Source organism: Phytophthora infestans, genomic scaffold (genome assembly GCF_000142945.1).
Source record: "Phytophthora infestans T30-4 supercont1.43 genomic scaffold, whole genome shotgun sequence".
In the NCBI taxonomy this organism is placed as follows: Eukaryota; Oomycota; class Peronosporomycetes; order Peronosporales; family Peronosporaceae; genus Phytophthora; species Phytophthora infestans.
This window is the reverse complement of record NW_003303716.1, coordinates 997,540-1,011,917: the sequence shown is the minus strand read 5'-3', so window position 1 is coordinate 1,011,917 and position 14,378 is coordinate 997,540. Positions and strand designations below refer to the sequence as shown.

Here is a 14,378-nt window from a genome sequence, read left to right as displayed (position 1 = left end):
CGCGCAAAAGGACACTCAACGTATCTGCGCCAATATTCCTCTTCGCCCTATTTCGACTGTGATTGAACCGCTAGTTTCAATGGAGTACATGGAGGACATCGAACACTAAGAGTAGTACTTCAGCAAGTCATTGTATTAGGTTTCAAATCCTATAGTTTGCCTCGTAAAAAATTCTAAATAGTTATTGCTATCGATACGTTGAACATCTAAGCTCTCCTGTCTCGCGTCGTGTCGATTTTCTCTTGACAAGGGACCAGTCGGATCGGAATGGCCCTGCACTGTCCAGCCGCAGTGCTGAAAGACGTTCGCCATTTTGAACTTCTCGAAACGTGTAAACGTTTCAATCACAAACGGGGGTAGACCGCTATCACTTGACTCAGCATAATGCCTCTGAAATGTCTGCTTGATATAGCCGAACATAAACTCAGTAGGATTGAAGAATGGACAGTAGGCAGACAGGAAAATAGGAATCACTCCGATACTCCGGAGGAAGTGAATTATTTCTTGGTCTCGGTGAATCGAGGCGCCATGTAAAGTCCATACCGAATTGGTGCCAGGGTATTGGCGAACCTTTCCACGACTTGAATACGCAAAATCTCTGCAGCACGTGAAGAACTTGACACGATCGAATGTCCCGTCAGTGTTATAATAGTCAATGATCATCAACTCCCAAAAATGTCAGGACTGAAACGCTTGGTTTACGTTGGAAACCACCACGAATTACAATCTTGTGTCTTCTAAGTGAATAACCTCGCTTGCGGATCATTCCACGGCTTTCAAATGAAACTTCATCTAAAATACAATGTTTCGGTGGCACCAGTCGACAGAGCTGAGCTCTTCCACAAAGCGAAACACGGCTTCCTCTTCAATATGCATCGCTCTTCACTCAAGCACCTTGCGACTGAATCCACAATCCTGCAGTATTCTTTACACAGATGTCTTCGAAATGCTCATTTGATGAGACGCTTCCTGAGCCTCATCTAAACAGGCTAGCGACTGCATAGCGTAGAACTCACATAGCCATTTTCGATGTGCCTTTGTAAATGCTCGCGTTCAACTTGCATCATCCCGCTGGTAGGTCCCGGTTTTCTCGTAGACGTTGACCCAGCTCCCAATCGTCTTTGCCGACCTGTGATAGATTCGAGCAAGGTCCTTACGCGAATATACGAGGCAATAAAATCCGCAGAGGCAATGAGATGCAGTGCTGGGGTGGGCATGCCGGCTTGTTACCGCTTCCTCCATTGATACGAGAGAGTTATGACTAGGCTCTTTCTGTCCGACATTGGAAACAATAACATTAGCATAACGAAATTGAGATGGCACGCTTGTATAATACTAAACATCTCCACCAGGAAGACGCCGCTGCACCACCCTTGTATAATACCGCCAGACAAGACGTCGCTAAAGAAGTGCGAATGGAAACTTGCTTTTGCGAATTTGCTAAGCTGCTGTTTTGACCAATCAGATCCTCCTGTGGATTTGTTCGGCCAGTAGGCAATAAAGTGTAAATTTGGACGGAATTGACAATAATAGCAGCATTTTAGCAAAGTTAAGCTTAAAATCGAGCAGTTTAGGTAAATATTTGGATTTTGGGAGGACGGATGATGCAAATTTTAAAAGTTGGAGGTACTCTGTCGGACCAATTACTTGTACTTAATAATGATACTTCACATAAATAGGAGTAAACAAACGACACGAACCCTACTCTCTAGTGTGGAGCGTAATACCTCCCACTCTGTCCACATACTTAGCTCAAGTGAGAAACGTGTCTCATCGAAAATGAACACAATCAGCTTTTTATGCCTCGCATTCCGAATGATGAACAGCGGTTTCCAGGTGCTCGACGAAGCGGCGTCCACTCTGGCGTTGGAGCAAGCGCTGGCCTTCGCAGACGCATGCGACGTAGGGAGCGACGATGAGAGGACCGTGACAGGCGATCAGGAGCTAGAAGCGCTTCTGGACGACGTACAGACCAGCGACTTCTTCGCACCGGACACGTCGCTCGACCTCATGATGCAGATGCCCGACGCGCTCAAGCCACTGCAGACAGCACATCAACCTTTGGGCGAGTTCACAGGTCTCATGATAGGCACTGATGCCTCTGCCACCGAGTCCGACACGTCGCTTGAGAGCGCACTCGCCGTGCTCACGACCCATTGTGACGTCTCCACTAGCGACAGCAGTAGTGACGACGCTAAGAGCGGAAATAAAGGGGCACCTTCTATCGGATATCGAGCCAAGATGCCCAAGAAGATGAAGCGAGCACGTGCAGCGTCCCCTACAAGAACCGCCAAGGATTTTGCAGCCGCAAACGCAGCCATAGCGGCAGCGGCAGCGGGAGCTGACGGACAGCAGACGGACGTCAAGAAACCTACTAAGAAACGCATTCGCCGACAGAGAGAAGAGTTGCTGTATCTCCGTGTTAAGGTGCAGGAGATGGAAAGCAGTCTAGCAGAACTCAAGAGCAAGGAGGTGCGGAACAAGTCGCCAAATGGCAGCTCCACCCAGCTGGCAGTTAATGGCAAGAAGGCTCATCACTGCTCGCTTCGGTATGGGAGAGCTTGGCCAACCGACAATACAAGGACAGAGAACGTGCCGAGCAGGAGAACCGCAAGCTCAAGTCGACGCTGGAGGGACAGATCAAGCTGGCCAAATGTCTCGAGAAGATATTGGAAGACCAGCCGGAGGACGAGGTTTGTACTGAATTGTGGCTGCTTTATATTGCTGGATGTGTAACTCATACTTCTCTCTCCCTCTTTCAGACGATGACTGGACCGTCTCATCCCGCGCCGTCAAAGCTACTCGCTCTTGGTGTTAGCAGCGACCAGAAGGCCGTCCACGCGCAGCTTCTCTCCGAACTGGACGCCGCGTTCGATGAAGTCGACGTGAAATACAACATGAAGAAATTCGTCGAGATCGAAAATGAAAAACACGACGTCAGAGTTGCCTCAAGCTTGGACAACGGCATCGCGTTGCAGTTTATGGGCTTCAAGCGAGTGCCGTTCCCGCAACAAGTGGCTAGTCGAGGCATGTGGCGCTTCACATCGTACGAAGCGACCGAACGTCAAGCCTATTTCTACGAGGAGGTAAGCATACCTACGTGAGGACTGATTAGTGATCCAACTGTAACCTTCTTATCTGTTTAAACAGCACGAAACGTCGTCCAAGAACACCGTCGCTAGAACTTTCGGCCACAAGATTCAGAGCGAGAACGGTAGTCTCGACTACCGCTGCGAGAGCTTCTTGGAGTGTCGCAAGTGCGGTGACCGCGTGGTAATAGTGACACGAGGCTTGGCTAAGCCAATCAAGTTCTCTGCGGCGCCGGTGAATGGCATCCGGTTCCACGAGAACGGGTGGATTGTGATCGAGAAGGCGTCAGCCAAGGACGGGACGGCGAAGGGCAAATGGTCGACCATCGCATCATCGATGGAGCTCAAGCCGATCTTCGACGACGACGCCTCGGACCAGGACTTTACGGTTGGAGCGCTCACAGACTTTGTCATCGACTCATTCCACCGCAACATGCACCTAGGCGAGGAGGTCGTCGCGGCCATTATGATGGACGAAGCCCGGAAGGCAGCCACTCAACCAGCAGGATCCTGGCCGTGAAGCTGTCACAGTCTTGTGTACTTAACGTACTCGTGTAATAGATTTTTTTCTAGACCATGTCGCAGTCCGGAATGGATTTAGCAAGGAGCAACTTTATTTAGGGCGATGTCATGTGGTTGCCATCATCGATTGATCATGTCCCCTACGGCAGAAGTAATCTTTGCCACAAACATTCATTCCACCGCTTTAGGCTAAAGTTTAGCCGGTCGAAGGTTTTGATTTCGTGGCGTGTAAATCAGCCATGCGGAAAGTCTGACTCGCACATGGCGGTGCTCACCTTTATGGTCGCTGTTCGTCAGAAAATCCGGTCGAGGTGGCTAAACGTAGTGATCAGTGCAGCCGCCTTGATGATGTCCGTGACGCCTCTCACCTCCGTTTTTGATGGCCATCATCGGTGGCGATTGTTTCTAGAGAAAGCAGCCTTGCAATTGCTTCTGAAGTTTGTGGCGAGATGACGGACAATTATTTTTCGCGATCGTGGTCTTATTTTGAGGACACAAGCTGAAGCTAACTTCAATTCCGGGGGAACCACTGTTGCCCTTGCCCGTCGAGTCCGCGTGGCGGCCCCTGCAGCAGTCGTCTGAAGTTCTTCTTGGCCAACTGCCCTGTAGTAATCTCAGTGCAAATGCTAAAGCCGCACGATTTGCTGGGCAAATGACTATTTTCGAGTAAAATGCACCTTTATGAGTCGAGTTTTAACCTTGTCATCGCGTCTTCCTGGTGGAAGGCTTTTTTTAAACTTGTCACGCGTCGCATCTTTATTTGAAGAAGTATGCTGCAGTTCTTCGTCGCCGAACAAACGCCTTCACCAATGATAGCGATAGCGGTGCCAGGAAGCCGAAAATTGGGCACTTTTGTTGGATGTTCCGCCCCGCAAAGCGTTCGAAACGTTCAAGTCTGGGCGCAATCGGTCTAAAGCCGGGACATTAGACGCGTTGATTGTCTACGAACTGCTGGTTCTTGGCGTGCATGTTTCCGGCGTTTACGGGTCGGAGCGTGTTGACTGTCACTATGAGCGGCGTAAACGCCAGTCGTGGCTGGGGCGTTTGCGCACGCCTCGCCCGTCTACCGCGCCGGGTTTGAAAAGCTTGATCATTTCCGTTTTCACTCTAAAAGACAAAGCACCGCATTGAATGCCCCATGAGCTTCTCGTACGTCTCAGACGATCCGTCACGGCTTTCTGTTGATGATGTTCTTGGGCTCATTGACTGGAAGGAGCTCGAGACTGTGCTTTCCAGTCCCGACGACACCAGTCGGACTCCCATTCACGTCGATATGCCTATGGAAGTGGAGCCAGTAGTGATGGAACCTAACGCCACGCCTGCGCCACCTACGCGAACCCGTAAGCCCAGTCGCGCTAGTGCTGCAAAGGCGCATACTCCGACAGCGCAGCAATCGACTGCTGCACCGCCGACTGGACCGCCCGTCAAGAAGAAACGTATCCGCCGCGAAATCGTCGAGCTTAAGTTCTTGCGTGGTAAAGTCAAGGAGCTTGAGGAAGAGCTGCACAAGCTGCAGCTCGGATTCTCTACGTCGCCCCGGGCCGACGGTGAGCCTATTCCACTCGATGGACTCATGCCGTCTGTGTGGACTTCTATGGCGGGCCGTCAGCTTAAAGACCGTATGCGAGCCGAACGTGAAAACCAGGAGCTGCGGAATATGCTGCAAGACCAGCTCAAGATTGCTCAGGGTCTTGAAGACACGTTGAAACAACTACCGCCAAGCCAGGTAAGCGTCAACTACATTCAAAATGATGGCCTTTCAGTACTCCGGATCCTAACAATGGTCCACTGCTAATCGACGATAGGGTATTGACAACGCACCGGCGTCGTTACTTCCGCCAAACCTCTTTGGGCCGTCTAGCTCTGAAACCCTCGCAGAAAGTCTGACGCACTTGGAGCGTACCTATTTAAGTGTGGATGAGGCTTTCGCAGCGGAAGGCGTGGACAACCTCGAGATGGACAAACATGAGATCAAAGCCATCGTTCACCCGACATACGGCACGTGTATCCGCTTCACCACTCGGATCGCAATGCCCTTCAACTATGAGATCACGAGCCGCGCAATGTGGAGATTCATTACAGAAGAGGGACTCATCTCGCTTGCCAGCTCCTTCAACGTAAGTATCGACGTGTTGTCGGGCATGAATGAAGACATTTCTAACTGTATTGGGCAATGCCTTATCCAGAAAATCTACACAACCAAGGACATTCAAGCGCACTGCTTTGCCATCCGCTTACCGGACTCCGAACCCGCTAAAGACTATTGGCTGAACCAGGTCGTCCGGAAGCATCTCGAGGCAGACCGAATGGTTGTTGTGGGGCGGTCCACCGTCCACCCATACGTGAAAGACAACAGTCATCCAACTGGTGTTTCGTTTATTGATGACGCACGACTCACAGTGAGTGACTGCAGCAGCAACGGTGTCCCGCAGTCTTGTGTCAAGGTCTGCGTATATTTGGTACCGGACTTTGGGTCGAGCAGCTCCAGTGATACCGTGGGGATCAATGAGTTACTGGACTTCTTCATAAAATCTGCTGGTCCCGTGATCCTCCGGTGTCGGGAGATGATCATGACGATGCTACAGCAAGAAGCAGAGGCGATCAAACAGACCGCTGTGCGGCTGTGAAACTGTGCGAATTTTATGTAAAATGTAAATTGGTATCAAATCGTAGCACAAATTACAAATAGGACACCAACAAATTACACAGAAGCGCATGCAGCTGACCATGCCTTCCTATCACTATAACGCGCGGAGGAGTCTCAACTCGACGCATCTAGAGATATAAAAGATGCCGCGAAATAGCCAAACGACTGGCCTGATAACTGTCAAAATTTCGGAGTGGAATACGGGTACTCGTCATTGCTTAGGCCCTGGTTTAAGTGAGTTTAAAACTAGGGAACAGTGTTAGCCCAGAACGAATTGTGGTCAAACTAGTTAAACTAGGTTAGACTGCTGCACGAATCGGTCTGGTCAGAACAAATACTGAGCAATAAGATTTTGAAGCTGTGCTGGATGAAGCCGAAGCAGAGACTTCATTGTTAAAACTACCTTCTTTACAACCTGACAAGAACGACCATGGAAGCCTTCGCATCGTGCTTTAAGTCTACGCCAATGGGTTAACCCACCAAATCGACGACGATAACTGGAAAGAGCAGTAAAGGTCGCCCACATACACTGCATGACGTACAAAAGTGCTACTTTGGACTTGGTCACCATGGCTACTTCGTTGGTTTTACAGTAATACGCGAAATAGAGTGTGATTTGAAGACAGATCAATGATGGTATAGACTGCAATCTGTTCTCACGTTAGAACACCTCTGCCAGGCGTTTTGGGGTTACTATTGTGAACGGCAAAAATACTGAAAGTCGTTCCTGCCGAGTTCTCGTGTAGCTGGTCACCGGTTCGATCCCGGCGTCAACTCCAGTTTTCTTCTTAATCATCATGGCGAGCGCCTCCGTGTACCCGCGGAAGCTGGTCGCCTTCTTCACCGCGGGTATCAGCACCCGGCTCACTCACGCTTCGGAACGTGAGTGTCTTCTCGTATTCGTTCACGATATCGGGAACGTCTTCCCGCAAGCGACTGCGCGGCTCCCAAGTATCTTCACCTGGGGAGAGTCCCAGCCAACGCACGCGATAGTGTTGTTCCTTGTCCCACAGGGCGCGACCCTGTGGAAACGCTTCAGTGTGACCGTCACGGGTACCATGACACTGGCGAAAGTCGTGGTCGACGATTCGCTCAATGATCAAACGCTGAGCGCCCGAAGAGTCGATCAAAGGAGGAGGACCATCTCGCTGAAAAGCTGCCGCGTCACTCGAGGACAAATCAGCGTCCGGGATCTCGGACGGATGGTATTTCTTTAAACGTCCGACGTATAACGTCGGATGTAGCCGTAGTGTCGAAGGAATATCCAGCGTGTAAGCGTCACCAATGGTCTTGATCACCGTAAACGGCCCAATAAAGCGCGGCGCGAGGTTGGTAACCGCAGAGTTTCTGATACCTTCAGTCGACAGGAGCACTCGTTCGCCTGTCGTAAACGTGGCTGTGTTCTTGCGGCCAGCCTTATCAGCGTTCTCCTTCTGCTTGTCCACTGCGTTCTGCAGTGCGTCGAACATAGGGGGTGACCGCTTGGCGCTGTAGTACGAAGTCGGAGACGACTGCGGAGTCGATTGGTCGCGCCGCATGCTTCGGCGCGTAGTTAGCCGGTGCAAGTGGGCTCGATGCGGAACGTGTCACTGCGTTGACCGATGTGGGGACTGGGGATACACTCGAGATATCATTAGCAACCGGTGTGTGTACCGGTTGACCCAGTACCGGTGTTGCCGCCGGAGACATCGGAGCTGGAGTAGACGGCTTGTCGGCAGCTTCTTCCCCACCCAGAGTGGAGACACACGGCGCTGTGGAATGGCCCACGGCGAGAAGAGCAGGGACACGCGGGTGTCGCGCGTTGTTAATGAAGAAGGGCGTCAGCCCAGTCGACGCGTGTACCGCGTTGTTCAGCGCGAACTCGGTCAGAGGCAGAAACGAGCTCCAGCTAGAGAACGACGTCGCGTAGCTTCGAAGGACGTCTTCGAGGACGCGATTTACGCGCTCCGTCTGGCCGTCCGTTTCCGGATGGGCTGCTGTGGACATCAACAGCTTCGAGCCCAGTAGCTCGAAGAGCTTCGACCAGAAGGCCGACGTGAAGCGCGGGTCGTGGTCGGAGACGATGGATTCAGGAAGGCCATGATGGCGGAAGACCGCATCGATGAGGTGCACCGCGGTATCTGCCGCGGTGATCGAATCCGACACCGGAATCAGGTGGACCATCTTGCTGAAGCGGTCTACGAACACCAAGACACCTGAGCGGCCTTTAGCATCGGGTGGGAGCCCGAAAATGAAGTCCATCGACACCGAGCGCCAGGCCTCGGTGGCCACCGGTAGAGGACGCAGGGGAGCTTGCGAAGACGAGGCAGGTTTCACGCGCTGGCAGATCTCGCAGGTGCGCACCCACTTACGTACTCATTTGTACAGGTGGGGCCAATAAAAGTCGCGTGACACAGCGGCAAATGTCTTCTCGCGACCGAGATGAGCACCCAGCGGGGCATCATGAAACTCATGGATAATCCGTGAGCGCAGATCGGGGTCGTTAGGAACAACGATACGTGGGGAATCGAAGTTGTCGATGCTGTACGTCAGCAGCTCGTCCTCGAGACGATATCGGTGGATTTTGTTTCGTACAGAGCGGGAAAGGGCTCCCAGTGTATCGGCGCTGGAAGGGCGGAGATGCTCCAGGATACTGGAGCACATCGAGTCATGGTCGTAAGCAGCTCGGATCTCGTCGCGAAGTGGCATTACCGGGGAAATGCTCATCAGGTTGACGCCTGACGCCTCGCACGTGGCACACTCGTCTACATCGTCTTCATCCAGCGAAGCTTGTCGACCCAATGCACCGCGTGGGTCGTAGTCGGGACGCCGAGACAAAGCGTCGGCGAGAATGTTGTTCTTGCCGGGTTTGTAGTGGACAACGAAGTTGTACTCAGAGAAGAATGAAAGCCAGCGGGCCATCCGCTGGGAGAGATGAGGACTCTTCAGCGATGCATGGTCGGTGTACACCGCGAAGGTATCCTCACCCGACAAGTACACTCTGAACTTGATCAGAGCGTCGCGCATCGCAAGGAGCTCCTTGCCGTGAGCAGGGTAGTTGCGCTCCGCCGGCTTCATCTACCTGGACTGGTAGCTTACGACACGCTCTCGACCTTCTTCATCGAATTGCATCAGCGCACAGCCGATGGAAAAATCACTTGCGTCGCAGACGACGTGAAAATGCTTCGAGTCATCCGGGAGCGCGAGGATTGGGGCCTCGGCGAGACTCTTCTTCACCGAGTCGAAGGCGGCTTGATGTGCGGAGGTCCACGACCACGACACATCTTTCTTCAACAACGAAGAGAGCGGCTGGATCAATCCGGCGTAATTCTTCGTGTACTTGTAGAGATAATTTGCGAGACCCAGCCACTGACGCAGTTCAGTGGGATTCTGTGGAGTAGGCCACGCACATATCGACGACACTTTCTCGGGGTCGGCGCGGACGCCGTTCTTGCTCACAAAGCAGCCAAGCACCGGAATCTCCGGCGCGCAGAATACACACTTCTTCAAGTTGGCATACAGCTTGTTTTCGCGCATCACTTGGAAGACTTGCCTTAGATGCTTCAAGTGGACTTCAAGCGCGCTGAAGCCTCCCTCAGCGCGACTGTGTACGAAGATGTCATCGAAATAACTCGGTGCGAAATCGCGGAGCGGGCGCAGCGCATGGGATACCATGCGAATGAACGTGGTGGGAGCATTCTTGAAGCCTTGTGGCATAACAAACCACTCCCAGAGCATACCACTGGAGGTGCTTACCGCTGTGAGCGGTATATCGCTCAGCCTCATGAGGATTTGGTAGGACCCATCGGTCAAGTCGACGGCGCTGAAGACCTCACTACCCGACATTGCGTCGAGCACCATGTCCTTCCGAGGAATCGGCGTCTGGGCAGGGATGGTAGCGTCGTTCAGCTTGTTGAAGGCATGGACGGTGTGCCATCCGCCCCTGGCTTTCTTCACACAGAAGGTCGGACTGGAGTGCGACGATGTGCTCTCACGCACATGACCCGCCTTGCGGCGGCTCTTGAAGAAGTCATCGATAGCTTGGACCTGATCTCGCGGGAGCGGCCACTGCCGCGTCACACAATACTTCGAGCCGGGCACGAGATCGATCTCGTGGCGAATTCCTCGGTCAGCTGGCAACTCAGCTGGGATCTTATCCGGAAAGCCATCTTCATATTCGCGGGCGGACTCGTAGACTGGATTGCCGGATTCGCGTAGCGCTTCCCAAGATTGCGCTGCGAAGCGCTCCTCGCGGGCCGACTTCGGCTCAGCGCTCTTTGGGCGCGAGGGAGCGTCGCCGTCACTGACTGCATTCACTTCGAGCGACGCCGAATCGGCGTCGGTGATCAGGCAAACCTGTTCGATTTCATCGTCCTTGAGGCTGCGAAGGAAGTTCTTCCAGGAAAGACCTGGAAGTCGCGTGATCGACCCTGCCTCGCTAGGTGGGTTTGCAAGCTCGAGTGTTCGTCGGCGACCGGGAGTACCTTTCACGTACTCAAGCACGCAGACCGACTCCGTCGGTGAGCTGTCACTTGGCACGGGCTCTCGGCGAGGTTTCAGCCGACGCCGCTTCGACTTCCGCCGCCTCGAGTGCGAGCTCGAGGATGATGAGTCGCTCTCGCTGGACGAGAGGTCACCCCCTCTAGCGGGAGCCCCTGCTCGACCGCGGTAGTGTTCAGCGGGAGCGCCAACTGCTCGACCACCGGCTCAATTGACGGGAGTCCCTGCTCGACCGCCATCTCGTTCGTTTGCGGGAGCCCCTGCTCGACCGCGATCTCGTTCGTCTGCGGGACCCCTGCTCGACCGCCATCTCATTCGTCTGCGGGACCCCTGCTCGACCGCCATATCATTCGTCTGCGGGGGCCCCTGCTCGACCGCCATCTCGTTCGTCTGCGGGACCCCTGCTCGACCGCCATATCATTCGTCTGCGGGGGCCCCTGCTCGACCGCCATCTCGTTCGTCTGCGGGAGCCCCTGCTCGACCGCCGTCTCGTACATCTGCGGGAGCCCCTGCTCGACCGCCAGTTGGTCTTCATCCCCGCGTCGCCGCGGGGACTCGTCAGCTAACAGCACTGCGCAAGCCGTGCAGAAAGGGTCATCGCTCACTCTGTGCACAACGTGCGTCGTGGATGACCGGTCCACGACGGTGACGTGAGGCCAACCCTTCTGGGCGACCAGGAGGTGCGTGAATACCTCGCTCACATCATAATTACTGCGACGCTTGACCGACCGGGCCAACCAGTCAATCTCTGGTTGATAGCGCGTCAGGCCACGCCATACCCAGGATGCAGTCAAACGCGTAATTCATCTCAATGGCGAGGAAGTCGTCGTTGCTTCGGAAACCGTCGAACGTGTACGGAAGTGTAATCTCGCGCCGCGCGACGCGGCGTGATTTCCCATCGGCCATCTTGACAGCGACCTCTACTCTACCTTTGCGGACAGTGATGTCCGACGGGAGTACCGACAAGCACGACGCGCGGAAGAAGTTGTTGGTCGCTCCTGAATCAAGGAGCGCTCGCAGTGATCGCCGGGCACCGGCGACATGAAGACTGACAATGATCAATCTTGAATCGCTCGGCGTGGTGGTGGTATGAAAGTGTGCATGTAGCACAGAAGGGCTAGGAGGTTGGGTTGCCACCGGGGGACCCGGACCTCCATTCCAGCCAGTAGGGCGCCCCGCACCTACTGACCCTGACCGTTTTTTGGCTGGTCAGAACTCACGGGCTCGGCATCGACATGCGCAAGCACTGGAGCTGGCGCGCGGCACTCCGCCGCGCGATGACCGACCTTCCGACAGCGGAAGCAGGTGAGAGAACGATTGTTCCGAGCACCGCTCCGACGCGCTACATGACGCTGACGATTGCTCGTCGCATCGATAGCGTCGATGTCCATGGGTTTCGGGCGCAGAATCCCGAGCTGAAGCAGGTAGCGCATGAGCGTATGACGCCGCAACCACGTAGTCCTCGAGTAGGGCAAGGGCGAATGCCTCTTCGAGCGTAGAGGGGTCCGATCTTGTAAGGCAGTAGCGCGTCATGCCTTCGCATACCGAACACGAATACATGAACCTGAGAGGCCATATCGATCGGCTTAGACACGATGCACGACGCGAGGTGTCGTGTCTTCTGGACGTAGTCGCGCATAGTCATCGTGCCTTGCCGAAGGGCGAAGAAGTCTGCCCGAATTCGGGATTCATCTTGCGGCGGCTCGAACGCGAGCCGAAGGTCACTCTGGAGGGTATCCAGAGTGGGGAAGACGTTGGGATCGACAACCAACTTGCCGAGAGCCCATTCCTTGGATTTCCCAGACAGCCGCGAGAGGAGGAAATGGACCTTCGCGGAAGGCGCCTCGATCAACCTCGAGGCGATGGCGATGTCGATCTCTCGAAACCAGCGATTCAGCGGAAGTCGATCTTCTCCGGCACCGGAGTAGGTGGACGTCTCTAGCTTCACGACGTCATTCGTGGAGATACGCGAGGGAATTGACACTCGCCGATTCGCATCGGCGAGCTCGCGTTCCATGAATTCTTGTGCCGCAACGCGCTGCTCATCGGGCGTCGCTGAGCGCAGCAGCGACGTGACGACGGCTTCTCCGGACACCGCCGCAAGGCGGTGGAGAGCTTCCCACTCGATCCGAGTGATATGGAGAAAGGCAGCGTGGTCGAGGTCTTGGCTCATGTCGAACTTGGTCGTTGGAAGGACTACAAAGTGCTACCAGGTGTAACGGGCCAGGTATTTACTCCGTTACTTGCTTACACTATAGTGTTGAGGAAGCTCGCAATAGGACGACTGAGTCTTAGGTTTAAGGAAAAATCAACTCTGACTTTATTTTAGGACCAAGGCCACAGCCATGGCCACTCAAATACACGTCATAGTCTAATTGGCTAATAATGGGTATGGCTCCCCATATATCAGCCAATGGCATGACAGCATTTCAGCACACGCTAGTCGTGTGCTGATGCACCTACTTATGTAAAGAAATCTACCTACTTATGTAATGGAGGGGCCCATTACACTCTACATGCGAAGTTGGTGACATTGGGCTTTGAGCGCACAGACTCAGACTACGGGTTGTATGCGTTAAAGAAAGAGGGTAAAGTTAAGCTGCTATTGATTGTCTACGTGGATGACCTACTACTAATGGGACCCCGAGACCTGTGCGTCAAGATTGCAGCTGCACTGCAAGAAACCTTTGAGCTGACTACGATGGGTACTGTCAAGTACTTGCTTGGTGTCAAGATCCTGCTTGACAGACCGAGCAGACAGATTGTTTACTGTCAGAAACAATATGTGCTGGAAGTACTTAAGCGGTTCCATATGTCGGATTGCAACGGATGTACTACTCCTGATGCTACTACACTGTCTAAGGCTACTGTACCTGCAACAACGGACTATCTGCCGTACCGTGAGCTAGTGAGAGCACTTCAGTACCTAGTGAATGCGTCAAGACCTGACATTGCGCATGCAACGAGACATCTTGGCAAGTTCCTGGCGTCCTATGACCATACACACTACGCGCAAGCTAAGAGGGTACTTAGGTATCTAAAAGCTACGTGTGACTACGGTTTGGTGATGGACGTACCTGAGGGAACTACTGCAAATGTACGCTGCTACTCAGATGCCGACTATGCAAATGATCCTGTGGACAGAAGAAGCATCAGTGGCTATGTAAACACACTTGACGGTAACGTGATATCGTATGCATCAAGGAAACAGGAGATTAACTCCCTGAGTACGTGCGAAGCGGAATATGTGGCGATGGATGAAGCCACCAAAGACGTGCTGTGGCTTGCGGGCCTGTGTGAGGAACTGGCCTGGAAGCATCCAGTACCATTACTGTTGGGTGACAACGAGGGAGCAATCTCGTTGGACACCAAGCCTGGGAAGCACTCCAAGTCTAAACACATAGACAACAAGTATCATATGCTGAGACGAAACGTGGAGCTGAAATTGCTTACCACGCAGCACATTGGGACCGAGCAGATGATCGCGGGACATCATGACCAAAGCCACTTGCGGTGGTGAAGTTCAGTCGCTTTCGTCAAGCATTGAAAGGTGTTTGCCAGTGGTTTGCTTCGGATGATACTACTACCTCTACGGGAGCCTGCCGGCTTCTACTACGGGCTGCTATTGCTTGCGGCTACTG

The 14,378-nt window shown here is 53.5% G+C and overlaps 2 protein-coding genes across 2 annotated transcripts; both read left to right on the top strand.

The window, feature by feature from the left end:
* Window positions 1–1,815: 1,815 nt before the first annotated feature.
* Window positions 1,816–3,609, top strand: PITG_16257 (uncharacterized protein; the record flags this gene model as incomplete). Its single annotated transcript, XM_002897603.1, has 4 exons — window positions 1,816–2,472; window positions 2,559–2,693; window positions 2,763–3,086; window positions 3,151–3,609. 4 exons carry the CDS (start codon window positions 1,816–1,818, stop codon window positions 3,607–3,609), a joined length of 1,575 nt encoding a protein of 524 aa, XP_002897649.1.
* Window positions 3,610–4,749: 1,140 nt separating this feature from the next.
* PITG_16256 (uncharacterized protein) lies at window positions 4,750–6,238 on the top strand (the record flags this gene model as incomplete). Its single annotated transcript, XM_002897602.1, has 4 exons — window positions 4,750–4,908; window positions 5,002–5,337; window positions 5,417–5,728; window positions 5,798–6,238. The coding sequence occupies 4 exons, from the start codon at window positions 4,750–4,752 to the stop codon at window positions 6,236–6,238; spliced, it is 1,248 nt and encodes a 415-aa protein (XP_002897648.1).
* Between the last annotated feature and the right edge of the window lie 8,140 nt (window positions 6,239–14,378).